Source organism: Magnolia sinica, chromosome 11 (assembly GCF_029962835.1).
Source record: "Magnolia sinica isolate HGM2019 chromosome 11, MsV1, whole genome shotgun sequence".
Classification (NCBI taxonomy): domain Eukaryota; kingdom Viridiplantae; phylum Streptophyta; class Magnoliopsida; order Magnoliales; family Magnoliaceae; genus Magnolia; species Magnolia sinica.
This window is the reverse complement of record NC_080583.1, coordinates 20756497-20778317: the sequence shown is the minus strand read 5'-3', so window position 1 is coordinate 20778317 and position 21821 is coordinate 20756497. Positions and strand designations below refer to the sequence as shown.

Genomic DNA, 21821 nt, shown 5'->3' with positions numbered 1-21821 from the left:
CCTCCAGCAATAGAAGGCCTGCTGGGTACGAACGGGGCCCAGAATCGACCCGATAACCGACAAAGTTCTATGGCCCGTCCGATAACCTCTGTTTCGACCAGGCATACTCAACGGAACCGAGGGAACGGGCGGTTAGATAAGGAAGTCCAGGAACTCAGGACCGATATGAACTATATGAAGTAAATGCTGGAACAGATCCATCGCTAGCAAGTTCCGCCTCAACATGACGGCGATTGGATGAATGCCCCACAACAATTCACCAATCCTCAGCCTATTGCTCCGCGATCTATCCCTTAGCAGAGTCAACACCGGGGTCCGTCCGAGCCTGCACTAGCTCATTCTGTGACCGCCCCACTGCTTGCCATCGATCTTCGACAGGAAATACATTGAAGAAGGCGCAATAGGCCTCCAATTGAGGGTACAGCCGATAGTGACGAACCTTAGAAGGCTGACCTTCAGGATTTCAAGAGGGAAGTGCAGGAAGAGATCGTCGATATGAGGCAAAACTGAAATCTGGGTCAGACAAGACCCGAGGCAAAGGCATCCCCGTTTACAGAGGAAATCATGCAAGCTTGATTGCCAGAGCAATTCCGTCTACCCCATTTTACACCCTTTATCGGCAAAACCGATCCAACCGAGCATATCGAATCCTTTCGAACGTTTATGGAATTGCATGATGCCTTGGACACCGTTATATGCCGAGCTTTCTCCCTTTCTTTAGCCGACGTGGCTTAACTTTGGTCCAAACAGTTGAAACCAAAGTCCATTGGCTCGTTTACAGAGCTCAGCGATGCATTCCTCACCAATTTCATTGGTGGGAAGAAAAAATTGAAGCCGTCTGCGCATCTGAACAACATAGTTCAGAAAGAAGGAGAGCTACTAAAAGATTATATCAAGCGCTTCAACTTCGAATCGCTTCAAGTCCGGAAACATTCGGACGAAATAATACTTAACTTAATCATGCAAGGCATTAGAGATAAGCTGTTTCTGGCTTCGTTGGACAAGAACCCGCCTACTACTCTGGCAGAATTCATGGCTCGGTCGGATAAGTATGCGGACGCCGAAGAAACCCAAATCCTGCGTGAGGTCGCTCAAAACGTGAAAATTTCGGCCAAAGAGTCAGCAAAGAAAGGAGTTGACTCGGCTAATTAAAAGAAACGTAAAGACGATCGATCTCACGATGAACATAGATCAGGTAAGTAGCCCTACCACAAATTTTCAATGTACAACCCGCTCAATAAACCACAGGAGCAGGTTTTGATGGAGATTAAAGGCGAAGGGTTTGTCAATTGGCCGGATAGACTCCGAAGCAATTCGAATCGATGAAATAAAAACAAATACTACCATTACCATCGCGATCATGGGCATAATACGAGTGACCGCTATCACTTGAAAGAAGAAATCGAGAGACTCATCCGAGAAGGCCGTCTCAGAGAGCATGTTGAAAGAACCGGGACGATGGAAGAATGTTCGGGGACAACCGACCCACGGAAGAAATCCGGACCATCATCGGTGGCCCTCGAGGTGGGGGCGACTCAAATAATGCTCGAAAAAATCACGACAGAAGCATCAATCGAACTGAGTCCGAAATCCTGATTTTAGCTCGACCTTAGAAAGAGAAGAAAATGGAGAAGTACTGTATATCGTTTACCGATGAAGACGCTCGGGACATTCATCATCCGCATGATGACGCATTAGTCGTCACCCTCACTATAGCGAACCGCAAGGTATTCCGCATTCTCGTTGATACAGGGTCGTCTGCAGATGTACTGTTCACTCAAGCATTCGACAAAATGGGTGTCAAACGATCGGCGTTACGGCCAGTTCACACCCCATTGATCGGATTCTCTGGTGGACGAACACTCTCCGAAGGAGTCATCTCATTGCCATTCACTGCTAAAAACTCTCTACATCGGGTGACAGTAATGGTCAACTTTCTAATAGTTGACCAACCATCAGTCTACAATACTATACTTGGCCGACCCTCTCTATGCCTTCTCCAAGCTCTAGTATCGACGTACCATCTCTTCATGAAATTTCTGACCGAGTCGGGAGTAGGAGTCATCAAAGGTGACCAACAGGATGCAAGGCGCTGCTATGTAACGGCTGTAAAAACTCCAGCCGAGGTAACCGCGATTGAATCATTGGACCCTCGGGCCGAGACTCACGATCGAGGACAACCGGTAGAAGACCTTATCGCAGTACCCTTGGTCGAGTAAGACGAATCCAAGATAGTTCAGATTGGCTCGTCCCTATAGTCGCCCCTGAAAGATAAGCTGGTATCCCTACTCAGACGATACGGTGATGTATTTGTATGGAGCTATGAAGATATGCTTAGGATCGATCCCTCGGTGATGACTCATTACCTCAACATCGATCTGACCTACCGACCGATCCAACAGAAGCGACGACCGCTCGGCCCCAAAAGGTACGCCATCATTGAAGAAGAGGTTAGCAAGCTCCTCAAGGCTAAATTCATCGATGAGATATACTATCCAGACTGGGTAGTTAATGTTGTACTCATTAAGAAAGCCAACGGGAAGTGGCAAGTCTATATTGACTATACCGACTAAAATAAAGTCTGCCCAAAGGACGGCTTCCCTCTCCCAAGGATCGATTAGTTGGTGGATAACATGGTAGGATATGAACTTCTTAGTTTTATAAATGCTTATTCTGGGTACAATTAAATTATAATGCATTAATCAGATAAATTTAAGACTACCTTTGTCACTGATAAAGGACTTTGCTGTTATCGTGTGATGCCATTCGGTCTAAAGAATGCTGGAGCGACCTACCAACAATTAGTGAACAAAATGTTTGCTCAGCAGTTCGGCTGGACCATGAAAGTATACATTGATAACATGCTCGTCAAAAGTATACATGCGACCGATCATATTACCGACTTAGAAGAGATGTTTTTTATCATTCGCAAATACCAGATGAAGTTGAACCCGAGCAAGTGTGCCTTTGGGGTAAGCTCGGGTAAGTTTCTCAGATTCCTAATCAGCCAGCGAGGGATTGAAGTGAATCCAAAAAAAATCAAAGCATTGCTCAACATGGAATCCCCGAAAATGATCAAACACTACTAGAAAACAGGGCAAAGGCTACGGATAAAAAACGTAGCTAAAAGCCTATGGCTACGGTTAAAATCCGCAGCACGACCGTAGCCATTGGTGCCGTAGCCATAGAGTTAATGGATACGGATTAAATCCATAGTCGTTGCTTCTGTAGCGCTAAAGTATTTATAGTTACGGATTATATCTGTAGCTAAAAGTTGAGCAAGAACCATAGCAATAGGCTTAAATTAGCAACAACTACGGTTTTCAGATACAAGGCTACGGTTAATATCGGTAGCTAATTAAACTATAGGTACGGGTTAAATCCGTAGCAATATTGTCCATAGCCCTAAATTATATACAGCTACGGATTGTATCTGTAGCTAAAAGTAGAATGAGAACCGTAGCAAAAAGCTATGTTTAGCAAGAGCTACGGTTTTCAACAAAGGGCTACAGTTAATAGCCGTAGCTAATGCCGATTGGTATTAAAAAAATTTAATTTGTAATGGAAGCTCTTACCATTGTAGTACAACTTGATAACTCATATAAGCTAATATAAATAAATACTTCATGGCTAAATCATTCATTCATTCATTCATTCAATCAAATACAATCATTCATTTCCATTCACAAAAGTAAAATGCCAACATAATAGTTATATGTCTATTTAAAGTTCTCATTAATAGCAAGATCCAATGCCTTCTCGCAGCCAAATAGCTTCTCAACAATCGCAAGAGAAAACTTCATGGATGTGCATCTACTGGTTATCAATATGCAATCAACTAACACCCTATTCTCAGCTTCGCTTTGATCCGAAAGCTTACTGCACATGGATGATCATATACCTGTTTGATCTGAAGGAGAATCAATGTTATACGTTGCCAGTCGTTCTTTCAGCTCGAGCACCTCATCATCTTCCTCTTCACTATCAACGGTAGTCGGCATTTTCTGTTGAAAGATCCAAACTAAAAAGGCAATGAGAAGTCCACAAAAATAGGAAGATACTTGGGAAATAAGAAGCTTCAAGATTTGCAAGCACACCTTTTTGGCAGGAGCCTTCTTCGGAGCTCCCCTGCCTTTGGGTTTTGCCCCCTCGAAAACATGTCCTACGGAGAGAAAAAGATAACATGCATTGAGATGAATGAAATCTTCAAGATGGGAAAAAAATGGTAACTGACAATCCACACATTTCGGGTTTCAATTTTTGTGCTGCCGATTGGCGTGTACGTTCGTCAATCGGGTTTCAATTTTTGTGCTACCGATTGGCGTGTGCGTCCAAACACTGGCTTATTGATAAAGATGATTTTTTATTCATCAGAAAAGAATGATGCCTACCAGTTTCAGCTGTAGTACTAACTGATGCTACATATTCAACAACAGTATCTGCTCTATTGGCTTTCTTGGTGTTGTTCTTTCTTAGGTTCTTTCCAACTTGTTTAGAAGCATTAGGGAGAGGCTTGCCTTCCTTTCCCTCCATCTGTCCTGTCACCTCCTCCACCTGGGCTTCTTCCTTCTCATGCTCCTGCATCGATTGAAAATCAGACAAGAAAGACCCAAAAAAAATAAAAATGGAAAGTCATGTCCTCAAAATTGGGATGAGACGACATCCATAAAAATCAGCCACATTAATTTTATCGCTGATGCCAACAGACATTTAGCATACAATTGCTAATTGAATGAAGCAAATGGGATCCCTAAAGCCAACAAAATATTAATCAGCCTAGTCTTAAGGCACTCAGTTAATAAGATGGATTTTAATCAAAACAAATACTGTTGCTGTTGAAAGGCAACACACAATTTCAAATGATCCCAGCGAATTTGATTTCCATTTCAAGAAACAAGGATTGAATTGTAATGAAGTAGGATACACTATTCATATCCATTAGACAAGGGAACAAATTCATGACCTTGAGAAGTTGAAGCAAGAGAAGCGGGCATTCTTTCAGACATATTTTAAGGAAAAAATCGTGGTGTTGGATAACCTGCCATGCATCACCCATAAGTAAAGTCTGTTCTTTTAGGGTGTGTTTAGATGTTCCACTTCTAGCAGCAGATGGGATGTAATTTACACAAATATGTATTGAGATATTCCTATCTCACTCTATCAGTTCAGACCAGAAATTTAGGCAGATGGAATCCAACTTATAGTTTCTGTTTTCTGCACCAATGCCAACTTAAAGCGAGGAGCTTCAGCCGAAAGCTCCATACCAACCATTACTGGGAGTCACATCCAAACAAGCCCCTACATATAGCAAATAAAGTACATTTAAGAAGAGGAAAGTAGGAGAATGATGAGAAGACCTCATCTATGCTCTTTGCCATTAGAATTCTATTGTGCATCACATGAAAATTAGGTTCAAGAACCTACGAATGGCGTACAAGGAATTATTGCAATGAACAAAAGAACTTTGGTTCCAAAAAATGACAATAAAACGATATGCCATTGAAAATAAGACAGAGCTTACCTCAAATGTCAAATATGTAAAAGGCTAATAATAAATTTAAGCATGCTACAGTAAAGCATTGAAGAGCGGGAGATGGCTGTTCCCAATTTGTTAAAAGCACGAACCCCCTGTAAATATATCAGTAATTTAGAAAGCAATCAAAACCCACCCAAGAGAAATTAGTACTTGTAGAGTGCAAATGACCCTCTGCGAGTGAGAAACAGAAGCGCCTGCACATGCAAGAGTAGCATATGCACAATATCCGACAATTCATTAAGGGGGGCCTTTTTTCTTTTCTTTTCTTTCTTTCTTTCTTTTTTCTTTTTTTTCTTTTGTTTTGTTTTTTGAGAAACAAAAAAACTTATTAAAAGAACCAACAGACAAAAGAATACAATAGCCAGCCATAGCCAGCAAAAAACACTAGCCAAAACTTGGAACATCCACTTCCTGATACATATAAAAACCTTCTTAAGGACTTTCAAGAGGGAAAACCTTCTTAAGGACTTTCAAGAGGGGGCTGCTGCAATTACGAAAGCAATGGTTATTTCTCTCTTCCCAAAGAGACCAAAGACCAGCTAGTAAAGCCATCTGCCACCTAGAATTTCCTTCCTTCCTAGGACCACCTTCGTGCCAAGTGGATACAGGAACATCCCAGGAAACTTTGAAAGAGTCAAGACGAGCAGCCCACACTCTCCAAGTGAAAGGGCAATGGATGAATTGGTGGTCCACCAATTCCACATCTTCCATACACATCAAGTAGATATTTGGGATAATCATAGCCCTCTTGCGCAAATTGTTGGTAGTGAGCACCCTTTTCCTACCAACAAGCAGGTGAATGCTTGATGATGATTATCACCTAGTCTAAAAACTAAGCAGGCTAACTTGCAGGTTAAAAATATACAATTTGTCCACATTCAGCATAACTATGTGGCCCAGCTGATAAGTGGACCACAAACAATTTTGGGCTAGAGCACATTCACCATGGGGGGCAACTGGAACGCAAGATGGTGATTATACCCTAGTCCAAAAACTAAGCAGGCTAACTTACAGGCTAAACACATGCAAATTGTCCACATTCAGCATAAATGTGTGGCCCACCTGATAAGTGGAGCAAAAAGATTTTTGGGCTAAGCACATTCGCCATGGGGCCTACCTGATGAATATCCTGGATCTTGCAAATGCATTTCTCTTAAGGAACTTGTGTTTGGCACTTACAGATGCACGAATGCATGTAACACTCCTTGCAACCTAAACATGTCTACATGAAAGAAACATACACATACTTGATGGACTTGCCATGCTTCACAAAGTTGGCGGTTGATGTGTTTACAATGAAACAGGAATTGGAAAATCAACTGATACTTTGTCAAGGCTTTTTTGGAAATCATAAGGGATAACGGCCATTGCACCTATTCTTGTACCAAAATTTAATTACTAGAGAATATCCCCAGAGGATACTATGATTCAAAATGATAAAGGAATGCAAGAACATGACATACCTTGTAACTAAGAGGGAACATTTCTAGGCCAGTGACACTTACTGGCTCTGTCTGATCATTAGCATCAGAAACAGGCTTCTGAACTTCAGGAGTAGAAAGTAAATTTTTCATCCCATATTCCAGATCACTAAGAGTCCCCAATCTATTAAGCAAAGAAGATCTTTCCTGTGTGTGTAATGGGAGGAAAGAAATATTAGGTTTGAGAAATCATACTTGCAAATCATCTGCGAGCACCAATCACTAGTGCTCCATAAGTAACAATGCGGTATCCGTCTGTGCTAACCAGGTCCATTCATCTCAGCACTGTCCACATGATGAACATGTCCTAGCCCAGAAGACATGCCAGACCATTCATCAGGTGGACAAACATGTACAGTGAATGTGAACATTTGGTTATACCATTTTAACTTCCCGTCTCTTTGTATAAGGGTGGCCTATGTGATGTGTGGGCCACCGAAACTTTTCAGCTATGACTCATACAAAGTGGGGTTGCTTGATTGATGAACCTAATGTCAAACACAAGCCACAATGGCTTACATTGATCATTTCAATCAGCAATTGCAGCATGTGTTTGTAGGTAACACTCATTCAATTCCCACCAACTCTATATTAATGCAAGCTGATAAAAGGAGTCACCTACCACACAACATGTCAATTCCTCATGACAAGGATCTGCTGCTGCAGCTGTGGTCAACAAAGCAAGGTCTAGAAGAGACTGTACTCTTACACAGCATCATACATTAAAATGGATCTGAAGCTGCTCCCCAGCTCTTAAAGAATCTTTAAAAAGAGAGAATAGAATAGGAAAACATCAAGCCACTATTAGCAAAGGTGAAATTGAACCTAACCTACAGTTTCTCTACAGATATATTATCAGGCCTTTTAACAAGCTCATCTCGAGCTATATCCATTAAAAAAATCAGACAAAATTTTCAAAACAGAGTGCCAATAGGGGTAGGATCGTAAATTGCTGAGCTCAATCGCTGAGCTAAAATCACTCTTTTAAAGCTCAATCGTTGAGTTAAAATCCTAAAACTTTTAGTGATCTTAACACATCTCTAAAATGCAATTACAGTTCAGCAGAGAGATAAATTCCAGACAAAGGGAGAAATTTTACAATCAGCAGGTGATGATAATTACAAGGAAATCTTACTGTTATTGTCCTGGTGCAGGTTTTGTCCATTTTCGGGTCCTGTATAAATGCCACCTTATTGACTCTTGAGCTCTCTAGAATGCACTCTTTCTCATACCAGTCAATGATTTCAACAACCTGAGAGTTACGCTTCCACCCAGCTCTTGCTTGATCTTAAGGGAAAGTGGCTATCACTAATTAAAAACTATCTAGTTGTAGTAAACTCAAAAGCTATAACAGCTTCAGAAAATGGAAGAAAAGGACATGACTCACCGTACGCCACAAGAATAATAGAGTGTTTTTCTTCCTGACATTCTGCCTGAATTTCTCTCAACAGCATGAATGTCCTTGCCAGCCTGCAAGCAAAAATAAACTCAAAAATTATAACAGCTTCAAAAAATGGAAAAAATAAAAAACTCCCACCTCTAGTGGGGAGAGTAATGCCTTCAACTAGGATACTACACATGTTACCCCAAACATTTTCTAATTATATAACTTAAATATTAAATCATGAAGTCAAGCCGAGCTTAGAGGCTTTTGAATTATGCTTGACAGTAATGTAATTCCAATTCCACCTTGCATGTGGGGTCCACAGGTTTTTGTATATTTTAGAGGATGCACCAATGAGATGAATGGACACCCCAAACATCAGGCCATTCCAAGCTAAGGTGGGCCACACCATGTGATTTTTTATGTTTTGAGCATGATTTTACACGGTATGGTCCACTTGACTTTTGGATCAGCCTATTTTTGAGAGCCAAGGAGAATATGAAGGGGCACACAAGATGCACTGATGGATGTCATGCACACATCACAATGGGGCTCCACACATTGCATAGTAGGTTAAGTTTAACCTATAGTGCTTTGTAGTGGATCGGCCTCATGACAAAATCATACAGACTGGTCTGAACTTAAAAAATCCATGTGAGAATGTGAGTTGTTCAATTCAAGGCACATAAATCAAAACTTAATAGTAGATATTTCCATTATTATAACAAAGTATTCTCAATATGAAATAATTTTGTATATGTAAGTGAAAGATCAGGAACATACGCAACAAGTTCTCTAGTCGTCACTCTTGTAAGGTCCAGCCCTTCATGTGTCTTGGGATCATTTTCTACATAATTTTGGACATAGATGAAGAACTTACGAGCACAACGCTTTTCAAATAAGCCCATCAATGGAAATTTGAGGGCCTCCATGTCTGTTGCTGGAACCTTGTGAACCTGTTGCAACGATTAGCAAGTGTAGGCGTAAGAACTGCTGAAAGCCGAAGTGATGGCAGAATAGATCATCAACACATTGAAGTTTAACAAACAGAAATGGGGTTACCTTTTCCTTATTAAAGACATAGTCCCCGTCCATAGCTTTGAAGCTTAGGTACTTTGTAACATTTGTATGAATAAGAACCGGAACTAGAGTACCATTCGCCATCATGAACTGGACCAACAAATATTGCTCAAACAATTTTCATCATACAGAAAATCAATATTTAAGCACTTTCAACCTAAGGTGACCAACTGGAATACTCTATGCTTGACCCAACCTAAATTCCAACCCAAGGTGCCCAACCAGAATCCTCTATATGCTTGACACAACCCTACCCAACCCAAATACATGTGATCATTCCCAACCCTACCTAGCCGAACCCAAATTTGCTCAACTTGAACCCAACCAAAATTCAAATCAGGTTGGCATTTTCCAACCTGAGGAACTTGACAACCTGACCCAAACTCAGGTTGGGTATTTGGGTTTAGGTCAAGAAAGAGCCTTCGTAGCATTGTAACAGTTGGATTTAATTTACCCAATGCAACTCTATATGTTCTTTCAAAAGATAGAGTCCAAACAAATCTGAATCAGATAGACTAACCAGACTGGGAAAGCAGTCAAAGAAGGCAAAACATGGAAGCAAAGCAGCTCAACTAATTCAGTATTATGTAGAATTCCACTTTCATGAGGAGGAAATACATCTTATAGGCTTATAGCAATACAAAATTATTATGCATATGAAAACATTTTTCTTGTTCAGTTTTTTTCTACTATTGATTCTTTGCCCGAACAGGGCCCCTATTCTGGTGGGCAATTATCCACATTATTTCCTCTTGAAAAATATCAACGAATCTGTCGCTGGAATTCCTAAAGCTCCCTAAAGCCCCACTGTGGCATGAGAATACGAAAGGGTTGTTAAACACTTCTAGAGAAGATTTTCTTGCCTAGGTTAGAAAAGGAAAAAAAGACAAGAAAATCATATCGATGGGAAAATTTAAGGATTAAAGTGTAAAAAGGATAGATGAGTGTGACTGAGGGTCGATTGTGACCATATCCAAGCCTCAGAAAGTCCAAAAGTATTTGTGAAGAAATCACTAGAGTTTTTCAAGTGCTTGGCAACTTTTCATCAGATACCACCAGGTTTTTCAAAAGCTGAGTCTTACCAAGTTGAGTTGAATTCTACTTCAAGAGTAGTTGAATAAGTTTAGACTTGTAATCAACATTCATTGGAAATTTCACTATAGAAGTTCTAACAGTTTGGCAAAGAAACGTCAAAGAGTAAGAGAGCTCAATAATAATTAATAGACAGAGATTTGTGAAGAAATCAAGTACAGTCCTAAACATCACCTCGTTCCTTCAAAAGCTGATTTCCTGGCATTTTCATTTCTTTGACTAAATTGTGTAACTTTAACTATCAAAATTGAAGTAAGCGTGAACATTATTTGCAGAATGGTCTCTTGCTACCCATGTCTCAAAAATAATAAGAAAACCTTTAAATTAATTAGAAACACATTTAAATTGTTTGGGGAATTTTATAGAAAACTAAGAAAATATGATAATGTATTAATTTAAAGTTTCACTATCATTTCAGATGTTTTACTTGAGTTTCACAGTCGTTTCGCTCATGTTTTACTTACTCTTGAGAAACGTTTCACAAGAGGTTTGCTTATGTTGCCGATAAAGGAAAAAAAAAAACCAAAAAGAAAAAGAAGTCTGAAATGAGTTTATCTTATGTTTTACAAATGCATCTCAAGTGTTTCAAGGAAATTTTGAAGTGCAAAATTATTACTTTTTCAAAATTGCCTTTCACAAATGTTCCCCAAGGAAATGCATTTCAATTCTGACAGAACATTTGAAATGCAAATCTGCCTTTTCTGAAATGCATTTCAGATGGCCCTAGGGTGTTTCCAGCTACCATGGTCAAGATGAACTATTTCACATAAGTAGGTTACAACTACCATCAAGAAACATGTTTTCCTGAATGGTGTGGATCTATTACCAAAGAAATCAATCAGATAGCTATCCACTTTTCACACAGCCAATTGATATTTAGTGCATTTTAAGGTCACACATTAACTAGATTTTATCATAAAACTACCCCAGTTGCCATTTTTTAAATTCTATATATTTCTTTATTTTTCCTTCTATTTTGAGAAACATGGTGGTGACTCAGCTGACTCACCCCAACTCCAGTACAACTCATCTCAAGACTAAATGAGTTGGTGCAAGTCTTAAAACCATGCAAACAATGGCTAACCAGCATAAGTCTGAGCCCAACCTCTCACTTACGGAGCCATGAACACAGAGCCCCAGCTAAAGCCAACAGGTACGGATCTCTCATTCTCCACAAGCACATCTTCAGATTTCAACAATATAATGTACAGATTTATGGCATGCATACAAGTTCCAATGGAATCAAGCTAGGAAACCTAACTATACAAATAGATGAACAAATCTAGAAACATACATGCTTAAACAACCTAGTTCTGATTCTACATGTAAAGAAAGGATCTAATTGAGTCCAAAAGCATGAAAACTGGATCAGACATCAATCAATCACCAAAAACATGCAAAATTACACAATCTGGGTTAAAAAAGAGAACAAAAACCATCCAGCATCCAAGATTGAGAGAGACAGGGGTGAGATCTGATACCAATAGTGGGGATGGTGGTGACGATCTCTCCAAGCTTAAGCTTGTAAAGGATGGTTGTTTTACAAGTGGCATCAAGACCAACCATCAAAATCCTCATCTCCTTCTTTACAAATAGACGGCTGAATAGCTTCGTAAATGTGAGCCCCATTTTCACCTACAATCCAAAGCTGAAAAAAGAAAAATATAGAGATGATCAGATCAAACAAAAGGAAAGAAAGAGATGGAAGACAAAATATCAGATCTGACTAGATCACTATAAATGAGAAGCAAACGAGAGAGAGAGAGAGAGAGAGAGAGAGAGAGAGAGAGAGAGAGATTAGAAAAAGGGGCGCGGGAGATCGCGGGAGAGAGAGAGAGGGAATGGGGTTTTTTTCTAAGGAGTGGAGGGAAACGAAACGTTTCGTGAGAGGGGGAAAAGAAAAAGGCAGCGCGGATTCTGCATTTTGACCTGCTATGGTCCTGCTACGGTTTTAGACATAGCTAAAAACCCCCAGACCATAGCCATTGTACCATCCTTCGTAGCCCCCTTCGCATTCGCACGTCTGACGGTGCTGGACGGATGGTCTTGTCGAGGGCTTTGTGGGGTCCATCGTGATGCGTTTGATATATCCACTCTGTCCATTAATTTTGTAATTTTTTTATAGGGAATGACCCCAATATCTAGACAAATTAAAGGTTCAATTGAACCACACCATCAATTAATGTTAGGTATTAATCACCACTATTTCCTACCGTGTGGTCTACTTGAGCATTCGATCTACTTCATTTTTTGGACTCTTGCCCTAACATTCTCTTTCAAAATGGATAAACGTATTAGATGGAGCACACACATTTTAATGGGCCTCGCAGAGTCCCTTATGGGGCTATCCAGGCTAATTGAATGTTTTAGAAGTATTACCTTTTAGCTACGGTTTGTGGATTTTTTAGCTACGGTTTTAAGCCATAGCAAACAAGCTACGGTCTATGTCCGTAGCTAAAAACTAGTATAGTCTGTAGCCTTTAATCTTTTTTTGGGTAGTGAAAGATATACAAAGACTGACTGAACGAGTAGCCACACTCAACCACTTCCTCTCCCGAGCAACTGATAAGTGCCTCTCGTTCTTCAAACAACTGAAGGGACGACAAATAGTAGATTGGACGAAAGAGTGTGAAGCAGTGTTCCAGTAGTTGAAGTCGTATCTCGGATCTCCACCTCTCTTATCAAAACCCAAGCGTGGGGAAGCTTTGCTGTGTACCTGGCGGTCTCTGACGCAGCCGTAAGCTCGACTTTGATACGCGAGCATGAAGGAAAGTAATTGCTGGTGTATTATGTCAGTAAAGCATTATTATTGGGAGAAACCACATATTCACCTCTGGAGAAGGTGGCCCTAGCCCTAGTTGTCTCCTCACGACGACTTCGGCCACACTTTCAAGCTCACACTATCGTCATTGTGACCGATCTCCCACTGTGTCAGATCCTTCAGAAACTGGAAGCATCCGGCAGACCAACGAAGTGGGCGATCGAAATTAGTGAGTTTGACATTCAATACAAGCCGAGGGTAGCAGTTAAAGGCCAGGTTGTGGCTGACTTCATAAGTGAAGTTACACCGGAAGCCGATTCACCTACCGAGCCTGCAGATCAGCCAACCAACTAGTCGACAACTGCTTCTCCCGAGTCATCGCCTGACCCAACCCCCTGGAAGCTTTATGTCGATGGCTCATCCAACTCTAAGGCAAGCGGGGCAGGAGTCGTCTTGAAAACTCTCGATCAAACCTACATGCAATATGCCTTAAGACTTGGATTTCAAGTCTCGAACAATATAGCAGAATATGAAGCCTTCTTGCTTAGCCTCCGACTAGCAGCCAGCCTAGGTGTTACTCATTTCAACGTATTCAGCGACTCGCAGTTGGTCGTCAATCAGGTCACTAGTGTGTATCAAACACGTAAAGAGAAACTAAAATCATACATGAAGAAAGCTAAAGAGCTGATCGACGATTTTCGACTATGTATTGTCACTCGGATCCTTTGAATAGAAAACACTAAAGCCGACCTATTGGCGAGACTTGTGTAACACCCCGAACTTTTCAATACCCAAGTATTGAAAGTCCTCAGGTGTTACCATAAATTTAGTCTACCATATATATGAGTACGATACCAATTTAACTATTCTCACCTTGCATCTATCCTCAAACCTGAATCTGACCACTGGGAATGACCTTCATCCATAAATCAAGTCATCCGACCGTTGATCATGTGGTCAGATACATGTACCTTCCCTCGACTAAATCGGTGAATAACTCTTTAACCATAATGATTTAGACGCAAGTTATTTTGTAAGAATTATTTAGAAATAGACATAGAACCAAGTAGAACTGTTAGATTTCACAAAACTCTTAGATTAACAATAATTACAAAAAATACCATCAACCTATACCTTGAATTCAAATTCACATGGTTCTCATGATCCGTTTCATGTGAAATTTTATACCGGGTCTAATTATCATAAATCAACCGTACACATAAAATTTCAGCCCTTAGATCCCATTAATTTAGCTACTTGATCCTTACATCCGTCCGTACACTTATCAGATCAAGATTCTGATCCGTTCACCTGGTTCACACCATATGAATATGCTTAACCCACCATTAGAATTACAATTTGAGAAATCTACATGTGTGAATAAGACACCCTAATCTGACGATACATATGCTTTACCCCTAATCCTCCTGAAACCCGCTTTACATATTATCCGTTTACGAAACTGACCGTATACCCACCTACATACATAGTAAGAGTATTAACCATTAAGTTCTCTTATTTTTAGCTAGTCATCTGACCCCCGGTCATATTTAGATCTGCCAAACGGGCCACAAGAACACCACGGTAAACCGATCATCATGAAGATCTTAAGTTCTAAGTCCAAACTGCCCGGTAACTTGTTAATTTGAGGTGTACAAATATTATTTTAGAATTTTACAGTATATTAGCCATTAAAAGAATATTTTATTCATCTTCGGGAGATCGGGAGCCAAACTGGATCACAGGAAAGAGCACAAAAAATGATGCATGTTCGTCAAATTTCAAGACATTCGGACGGCACATTTAGACATAACAGGCGTCGGATGCCGGTGGAGAAATGGATGGCGAGTTCGTAAATAGTGAATGCCATTACATGCCACCATTGATGCTTGAATCGGATAGTATGGCCCACCCGATCAACAGATCTGCCCCATTTTTGGACCTTAATCCTAGCAGGATATGGGGAACACAATGAACAGAGCGGATCGTACAACTATAAGTAGTAAAGTGAACTTCTCACAAAATATCTCAATTCATTCAAATTTTTACATGCATGGGGTTTGATGTTAAATACCATTTAATGTATTAACAGATGTGTGGCCCACCTGGAAAGCGGATCTGACTCAAACTTAGGGCTGTGGGCTACAACGACATGCAAATAGTGGTGAATGGCATGGATTCTCCGAAAGATCATCACAAGTGGACCCCACCTAATCAAACAGGATTGGCATTTTTTCCGCACAAGCTAGCTGTTGTTACAGTGACTAAACTGAGCGGAATGACGTGTGGGTCACCTGATCAATGGATTCTCACCATATTTTGGCCCCTGGCCTAAAACAACCCTATAAAACTAATGAACGGATTAGATCTATGGAAATGCCATTAAAGTGGACCCTACTCAATGCTACAGTAAGTCACAACTCTCCAAGATAGAAATCCTTCCGAAATATGTATTCAAATTCAAAAAGAACTACCTCCGTTTCTTCCTCCTAAAACAACCACATTCCAACTAGGATTAGCACCAATAGATCAATCACGTTCCAACTAGGATTAGCATCAATAGATCTCACCACTCCATATGGGATGATCCCCACCCTCAGTGGACCCTGCTAACTGAAGGACCTATTTGGAAAAGGAACTCTCTCGCATGCTACACCAATGCCCATGAAAATCGTCATTGTAACGATATGTAGTTTAGATTTGGGGTGTGCCCCATTAGCATGGGCCACTTGAGTTTTGATCTTGCACCACCCATAGTCAGATGTCCTAAATAGGACCCATAAAACAAGACAGACGGTATGGATCTCACTAATCCTCACTGAAGGCCCCACACATTGGTGGTGCATGTACACATAATGTGTACACTCCTGAGGATCACCAAAACCAAGGCTAGCCAAGATTTCAGCCCAGATTTCACGTGAAGGAAATCCTTTCTTTCTTCCGCATTCATGGACGACCGTCCACTGGGACGAGTCGTGGCCCACCACAATCGTCCCTAAGGATGATCTGAACCATCCATTCAGATAGTTGCGCGACAAAACCCAAAACCTCAAAAAATTGAAAGACTCTATACAACTCGTGGCGTGCGCACCACCCACACAAGGATAGCTGTTTTCCATTGAAACCGGTAGTGGCAATTGTTCTGCGTAAGTTCAGCCAATCATCCAGTTGCGTGAAGGATATGCACGGGTCCTCATGTTTACAAAAGACTTCCCGTCCCACCAGTATAAGCCATGACAGAAAGAAAAGAAGAAACGTGGGAGAAAGAGAAAGATGAAAGATTCAGGTAAAACCCCAGATCTGAACTCCAATTCCCACCATTATTAGAATTTAGCCGTTCTCCCGTTTAGTTGGATTCAAATTCTCCTGTTTTGATTAATATTTTAGTTCATCTCATGCAGTTTTCTGTTTTAAAATTTCGATTCCAGTTCCAGTGCGGATCTCTTGAAACCGGTTGCATTTCGGCCACATTAAAAGGTCTGGCTCTCACTTCCTGATTTTAATATATAAATATCTATCTCTTCATCCATTGCTATAAAACCCCTCTCTTATTAGTATTATTGCCAAATAAATCCTAATCTTGCACGCCAGTTAGCCGAAGTTTTCCATCCCACCTACCGACTTAGATGGGGTACTACTTCTCTAGTAATCTGAGGGGCCCACATGATCTCCGGTTTGATCACTATACATATATTCCATATGGAGTGTGGTTAACGTTACCTGGATCTTACATGTATCAATGTTCGACCCGGCTAGGTAATCTAAACCTTAGGTTGAGACCTTAACCCTAAATAGTTTGTAAGCTTGAACATAACTGTATAAATTTATAACTCATGATAGGGTTTGATTCTAAGGAAACACGCACTCCCTAGCAACACTGGTAGGCGATTCAAAGTATAAGGTGATGATTTTTCCCCTTAAGCTTTCCATTTCCAAATTGGTTTAAGTTATAGTCTTTATCAAATGTTAAAATTTTTAATTCATAGCATGCGATCTCTTATATGATTTATATATAATTTACGATTGATAAACGGGAAATATGATTGCATGTGATAGTTGCTACATGATAGCTCTCATTTTAATTTATAGTTCACATCATGACCTGTTTTGATTATTATGCTTAACATATGCCTGTCATGCTATAGCAGTATATTCTCATATGAATTGTTGTAAGTCATTATGAACCTATATTCACTACACTTATTAGTGGGTAAACCCTCTAGTGTATGTGAACCCAGACTTAGGATGTAACATGATGGAGTGTGGAATCGAATGAACTCTCGATTGGAGGTTATGTAGGACATGAGATTCCCTACTCAATTAATTTGATTGACTACTGATCGATGGGTTTCATTAAGCATCCTAAGGTGGGAGAAATCTTATGAGCTAGGGATGGTGGTAATGGGACACTATGCCCGAGCTGTCGGCCTACGCTGGGTGACGAGCCCCCCATAGTGACCATTGAGTAACTTAAAATGGCTGATTGTAATTGGAATAATAACGGGTTGGCTGATCATGCATCCATAGCATATTGGCGATGACGGGTGGCTAAATCTGGATGTTGTAGCATGTTCCCTTGGGAGCATTAAGGGATTACTTTGCTAGCTCCCAGACCACCGACTATCGACCTATTTGTCCGACTGGATACATCCCTAGGTCGATGATTGCATGGGTGACGAGCCCAAGTCCGATTGGATAAACATTCCCAGGTCGATGCGCATTCATGCATCCATGCATATAAAAAGACTACATCATGTACTATTTTGAATGTTTGTTGTTTTAACTATGCTTAGCTAAGGCGGCGGTGTGTAATCTTGAGGAGAATTCACACTGAGCTGGCCACTCATTCATCGAATATCCAACCGTACAGAGTATGCAGGTATAGGTGGAGAAAACGATAATACTGACCCTGATGGTACGATGGTGGAGCCTGAAAATGGATATTACGAAGACGAGCCGCAACAAGAAGCGGCCGGTTATTTCGATTTAAATTAATAGCAGTAGTGCTCTTATGTTTAATTTGATACATTGATAATTTTTGTTTAAAAATTAAAAAAAAAGTGTAATAAGGCCCCCAACTGAGTGGGCTAAATAATTGAGCTTATATGATATTAATGCATGCTTGCTTACGCTATCATACTCTGATTTTAATCTTCCGCTAGATCTCTGATTTATTAACTCTCGGGTTTCCAGAACAAGTCTCGTACTTGGGTTCTGGAAACACGGGGTGTTACAACTTGTCTCTGCCGACAAAGACAATATACCCAGGTCCGTTCCAATCGAGTACGTCGCTAAGTCAAGTATCAACGACCCGCTTAGATCGACCGTACATTCAATCGACTCGGAACTCACTTGGCTCGACCCAATTGTTCAATATCTCGACAGTGGAAAGTTGCCTGAGGATCGTGCCGAGGCTCGACGGTTGAAGATTCGAGCCTCTCATTAAACCATACTTAATGGGGTGTTATATAAGAAAGAATTTTTCTCTCTTTTACTACGCTGCCTAAATCATGATGAAGCTGATTATGTACTGCGGGAGATCCATGAAGGGATTTGCGAAAATCACTTGGGAGGACGATCGCTTGCACATAAGGTCTTGCGACAAGGATATTATTTGCTGACCATTCAGCACGATGCTCACAAGCTCATCCAAAGTTGCGATAAATGCCAACGATTTGCGGCCGTTTCGAGATAGCCACCTAAGGAGCTGACCCCTATGGCCAGTCCTTGGCCCTTCACATAGTGGGGAATCGACATCATCGGACCACTCCATTTGGGAAAAGGTCAAACCAAGTTTCTCGTTGTTGCGGTAGATTATTTCACAAAGTGTGCCGAAGCTGAGCCATTGGCTAAAATAACTGAACAAAAGATAACAGACTTTGTTTGAAAAAACATCGTCTGCCGATTCGGGATACTTTGGACCATTGTTACTGACAACGGGAAGCAGTTCAATAATAGACAGTATCACGAGATGTGCAATAATCTCAGAATCAGAAATGTTTATTCATCTCCCCATCATCCTCAAACGAATGGGCAGGTTGAAGTAGTCAACAAGATCATTAAACAATACCTCCGAGCCAAACTCGACCGAGATAAAGGAGCGTGGGCCGAAGAGCTTCCTAAAATACTATGGGGATATCGAACTATAGCTCGGACAGCCACGAGAGAAACTCCTTTCTCCCTTGCATACGGATCGGAGGCCATAACTTCGGTTAAGATCAGACTGCCTTCAGCTCGGGTCAGCTCGTTTAATGAACAAGACAATGAATAACTACTAGCTCTTGGACTCGACCTTTTAAAAGAACAAAGGGAAAGGGATCGACTACGGATGATAGCTCGGCAGCGACAAGTAGCTCGGTTCTACAATGCCTGAGTCAAGGTTAGATGCTTCCGAGTGGGAGACATGGTCCTCCGAAAAATGTTCCTAAACACTAAGGAAGTTGGTGCGGGCACACTGGGACCTAATTGGGAAGGACCCTATGTTGTCTCGAGCACCATCCAACCCAGAACATATTGGTTGGAATATCTAACCAGGCAATTACTTCCCCATAATTGGAATGCCGAGCATCTAAAGGTCTATTATCCTTAGGTCGGCTGATTGAGCAATTGGAAAGACTAGATTAAGCAAAGAATGAAAACGTGTAAACTGAGTCAAATGAATAAGAAAATCAAGTATATTCATTCATTAGTATGAGTTTTACATCGGATTACATCAGTTTCTACTTTGAAATTACATTGACAAAATAACAAAGATAAATGCGAAAAGAGTTGGCCGCAACACGCAATGTCCTCTCTCGGTTGCAGATACTCTCGAGCCCGGCTTGAAGCTTGGAGTGCTTGAAGTGCCTGAAGCTTAGTGTGCTTAAAGTGCTTGACACGCTCTGCAATCCAAATTAGCTCCAGGGTTCATCAAGAGCTAACACAGGAGGTGGCTCAGACTCAGCTGTTGCCGCCACGCGGAGTAACCTCTGGGGCAGCCTCAGGAGCAGCCTCAGAAGCAACCTCAAGATTAGCCGCCGCTACATTAGTAGACCCAGTTGCCTCGGCTTCCGGACCTTTAGACCCAGAGCCACTTTCATCAAATCCCGAAAGATCAAGGTCGGGGAAGGATTGCTTCATCAATTCCATGCACTTGATGTAACCGTCCTAATACAAGCGATCCCGCTCCTCCAGATACTCTCGGGATTCAAGAAAGGCCTTTACGGCCTAGACCTTGGCCTGCTCAATGACAGCCTTAGTCTTGGTCCTAAGCCGAGACAACTTCTCTTTCGAATAAGTTAGGGCCTGGCGATTCAGCCAACTCTCCTCGTAGGCCTCTTGCAATTGCAAGGCCAATCGAGCACCCACGGCCTTGACTTCATCAACGACCTTCCTGGCGAGCCCTAAGTCGCTAGTCATTATGTTGAGCCAAGTCATAGAAGTAGCGAGTTGTGCTTCCGCCTCCCTGCTCGTTTCTGTGCATCGGCCATATCCAAGCTAGCCCTAAGCACGTAAGGAGCAAACTGCAAAAGGAAAATATAAGGTCAGATCAAGCTAGAGGAAATAGACAGAACAAGTACAAAGTGCAAGTCTTACCTCAAGAAGCATCTTCTCTATATGAGAGAGAGTCCACCTCTAGGGAGCTTCAAAGAGGGTAGCGAAGTCTTTTTCGCTCCCATGAGAAATCACCCAGGGAACCATGTCCGCCACGGCCCATTGAAAGACCGACGTCTCCTGTTAAGTCGTCTCCCCTCCTAAGGGCTCCCCTCTCCTCTGCTTCAGAACCTTCTCAGCAACAGGTCTTAGCTTAGGAGCCACCACGCCCGCCACTTTCACCCCTTCCTTCGTGTCGGGGACTATCACAGTCGGGATGACCGGGGTGGCTTGCCCCTTAGCCTTCGAAACCGTCTTCGGCTTCTTCAGAGGCGGAGACTCTGACTTCGGAGGGGCTTTCATCTTGGAAAGCGGATGGAGAAAGGGCCGGGCCTCAGTCATTTCTGCATTAAAAGCGAGACGAATCAGATAAAATTCAAAGGGAATGCAACAGGACAACTAGAAAGTACCTATTAAAGCCGAGTCCAAACCCGAATAAAAAAGACGCTCCGGAAGGAGAAGTCTCTTCCAAGACCACCGCTTCGGACTCAGCGCCTTCAGATCTTTGCTCCGAGCTAAAGCGCCGACTCCAAGTTTTGGCCTTCGCTCGAGAATATCTGTGAAACACATTCAGTCAGATTCAAAGACACAATAGTGCGAGAAGATAAAGAAAAAAAACATACGCCGAGTCACCTGCTTGGGAGAACACCTGAGGAACACGAGATTAGATGGGCCCTGGCTCAGCAGTCTCCCAGCGGCCACATGCCCAGAACCATCTATCTCTTCAATGCTTGTTGGAGGTACGAGGGTCGGTTATCAAAGGTCCGCCCTTGTTCCGCCAAGCACACAAAAAGTACCAGCCGGGCTGCTGCGAGTTCGGCCGTACTTGGAATAGATGGAGAAACTCTTTGATAG

General features: G+C 41.6%; 2 protein-coding genes and 1 long non-coding RNA gene across 3 annotated transcripts; all 3 read right to left on the bottom strand.

The window, feature by feature from the left end:
- Window positions 1-3650: 3650 nt before the first annotated feature.
- On the bottom strand, window positions 3651-4599 carry LOC131218922 (DNA topoisomerase 2-like). The gene is made up of 3 exons (XM_058213805.1): window positions 4392-4599; window positions 4098-4162; window positions 3651-4004 (listed from the first exon to the last, which is right to left on the bottom strand). The coding sequence occupies exons 1-3, from the start codon at window positions 4582-4584 to the stop codon at window positions 3894-3896; spliced, it is 369 nt and encodes a 122-aa protein (XP_058069788.1). The 5' UTR covers window positions 4585-4599; the 3' UTR covers window positions 3651-3893.
- Window positions 4600-5543: 944 nt separating this feature from the next.
- On the bottom strand, window positions 5544-7908 carry LOC131218925 (uncharacterized). The gene is made up of 3 exons (XR_009157925.1): window positions 7640-7908; window positions 6784-7164; window positions 5544-5628 (listed from the first exon to the last, which is right to left on the bottom strand). It is a non-coding gene; the product is annotated as an uncharacterized LOC131218925 (long non-coding RNA).
- A 390-nt stretch (window positions 7909-8298) lies between these two features.
- LOC131218924 (guanosine nucleotide diphosphate dissociation inhibitor At5g09550-like) lies at window positions 8299-9473 on the bottom strand. Its single transcript, XM_058213807.1, has 2 exons — window positions 9185-9473; window positions 8299-8487 (listed from the first exon to the last, which is right to left on the bottom strand). Exons 1-2 carry the CDS (start codon window positions 9331-9333, stop codon window positions 8337-8339), a joined length of 300 nt encoding a protein of 99 aa, XP_058069790.1. The 5' UTR covers window positions 9334-9473; the 3' UTR covers window positions 8299-8336.
- Window positions 9474-21821: the final 12348 nt, after the last annotated feature.

What these genes read in the sequence shown, in the direction of transcription:
- LOC131218922 (XM_058213805.1), bottom strand. Translation starts at nt 4,584, where the DNA reads ATGCAGGAGCATGAGAAGGAAGAAGCCCAGGTGGAGGAGGTGACAGGA. An exon ending in TAGTACTACAGCTGAAACTG is followed by an intron (nt 4,163 to 4,391) that starts GTAGGCATCATT and finishes TTCTCTCCGTAG; the next exon opens with GACATGTTTTCGAGGGGGCA. An exon ending in AGAAGGCTCCTGCCAAAAAG is followed by an intron (nt 4,005 to 4,097) that starts GTGTGCTTGCAA and finishes ATCTTTCAACAG; the next exon opens with AAAATGCCGACTACCGTTGA.
- LOC131218924 (XM_058213807.1), bottom strand. Translation starts at nt 9,333, where the DNA reads ATGGAGGCCCTCAAATTTCCATTGATGGGCTTATTTGAAAAGCGTTGT. An exon ending in ACGACTAGAGAACTTGTTGC is followed by an intron (nt 8,488 to 9,184) that starts GTATGTTCCTGA and finishes TTTTGCTTGCAG; the next exon opens with GCTGGCAAGGACATTCATGC.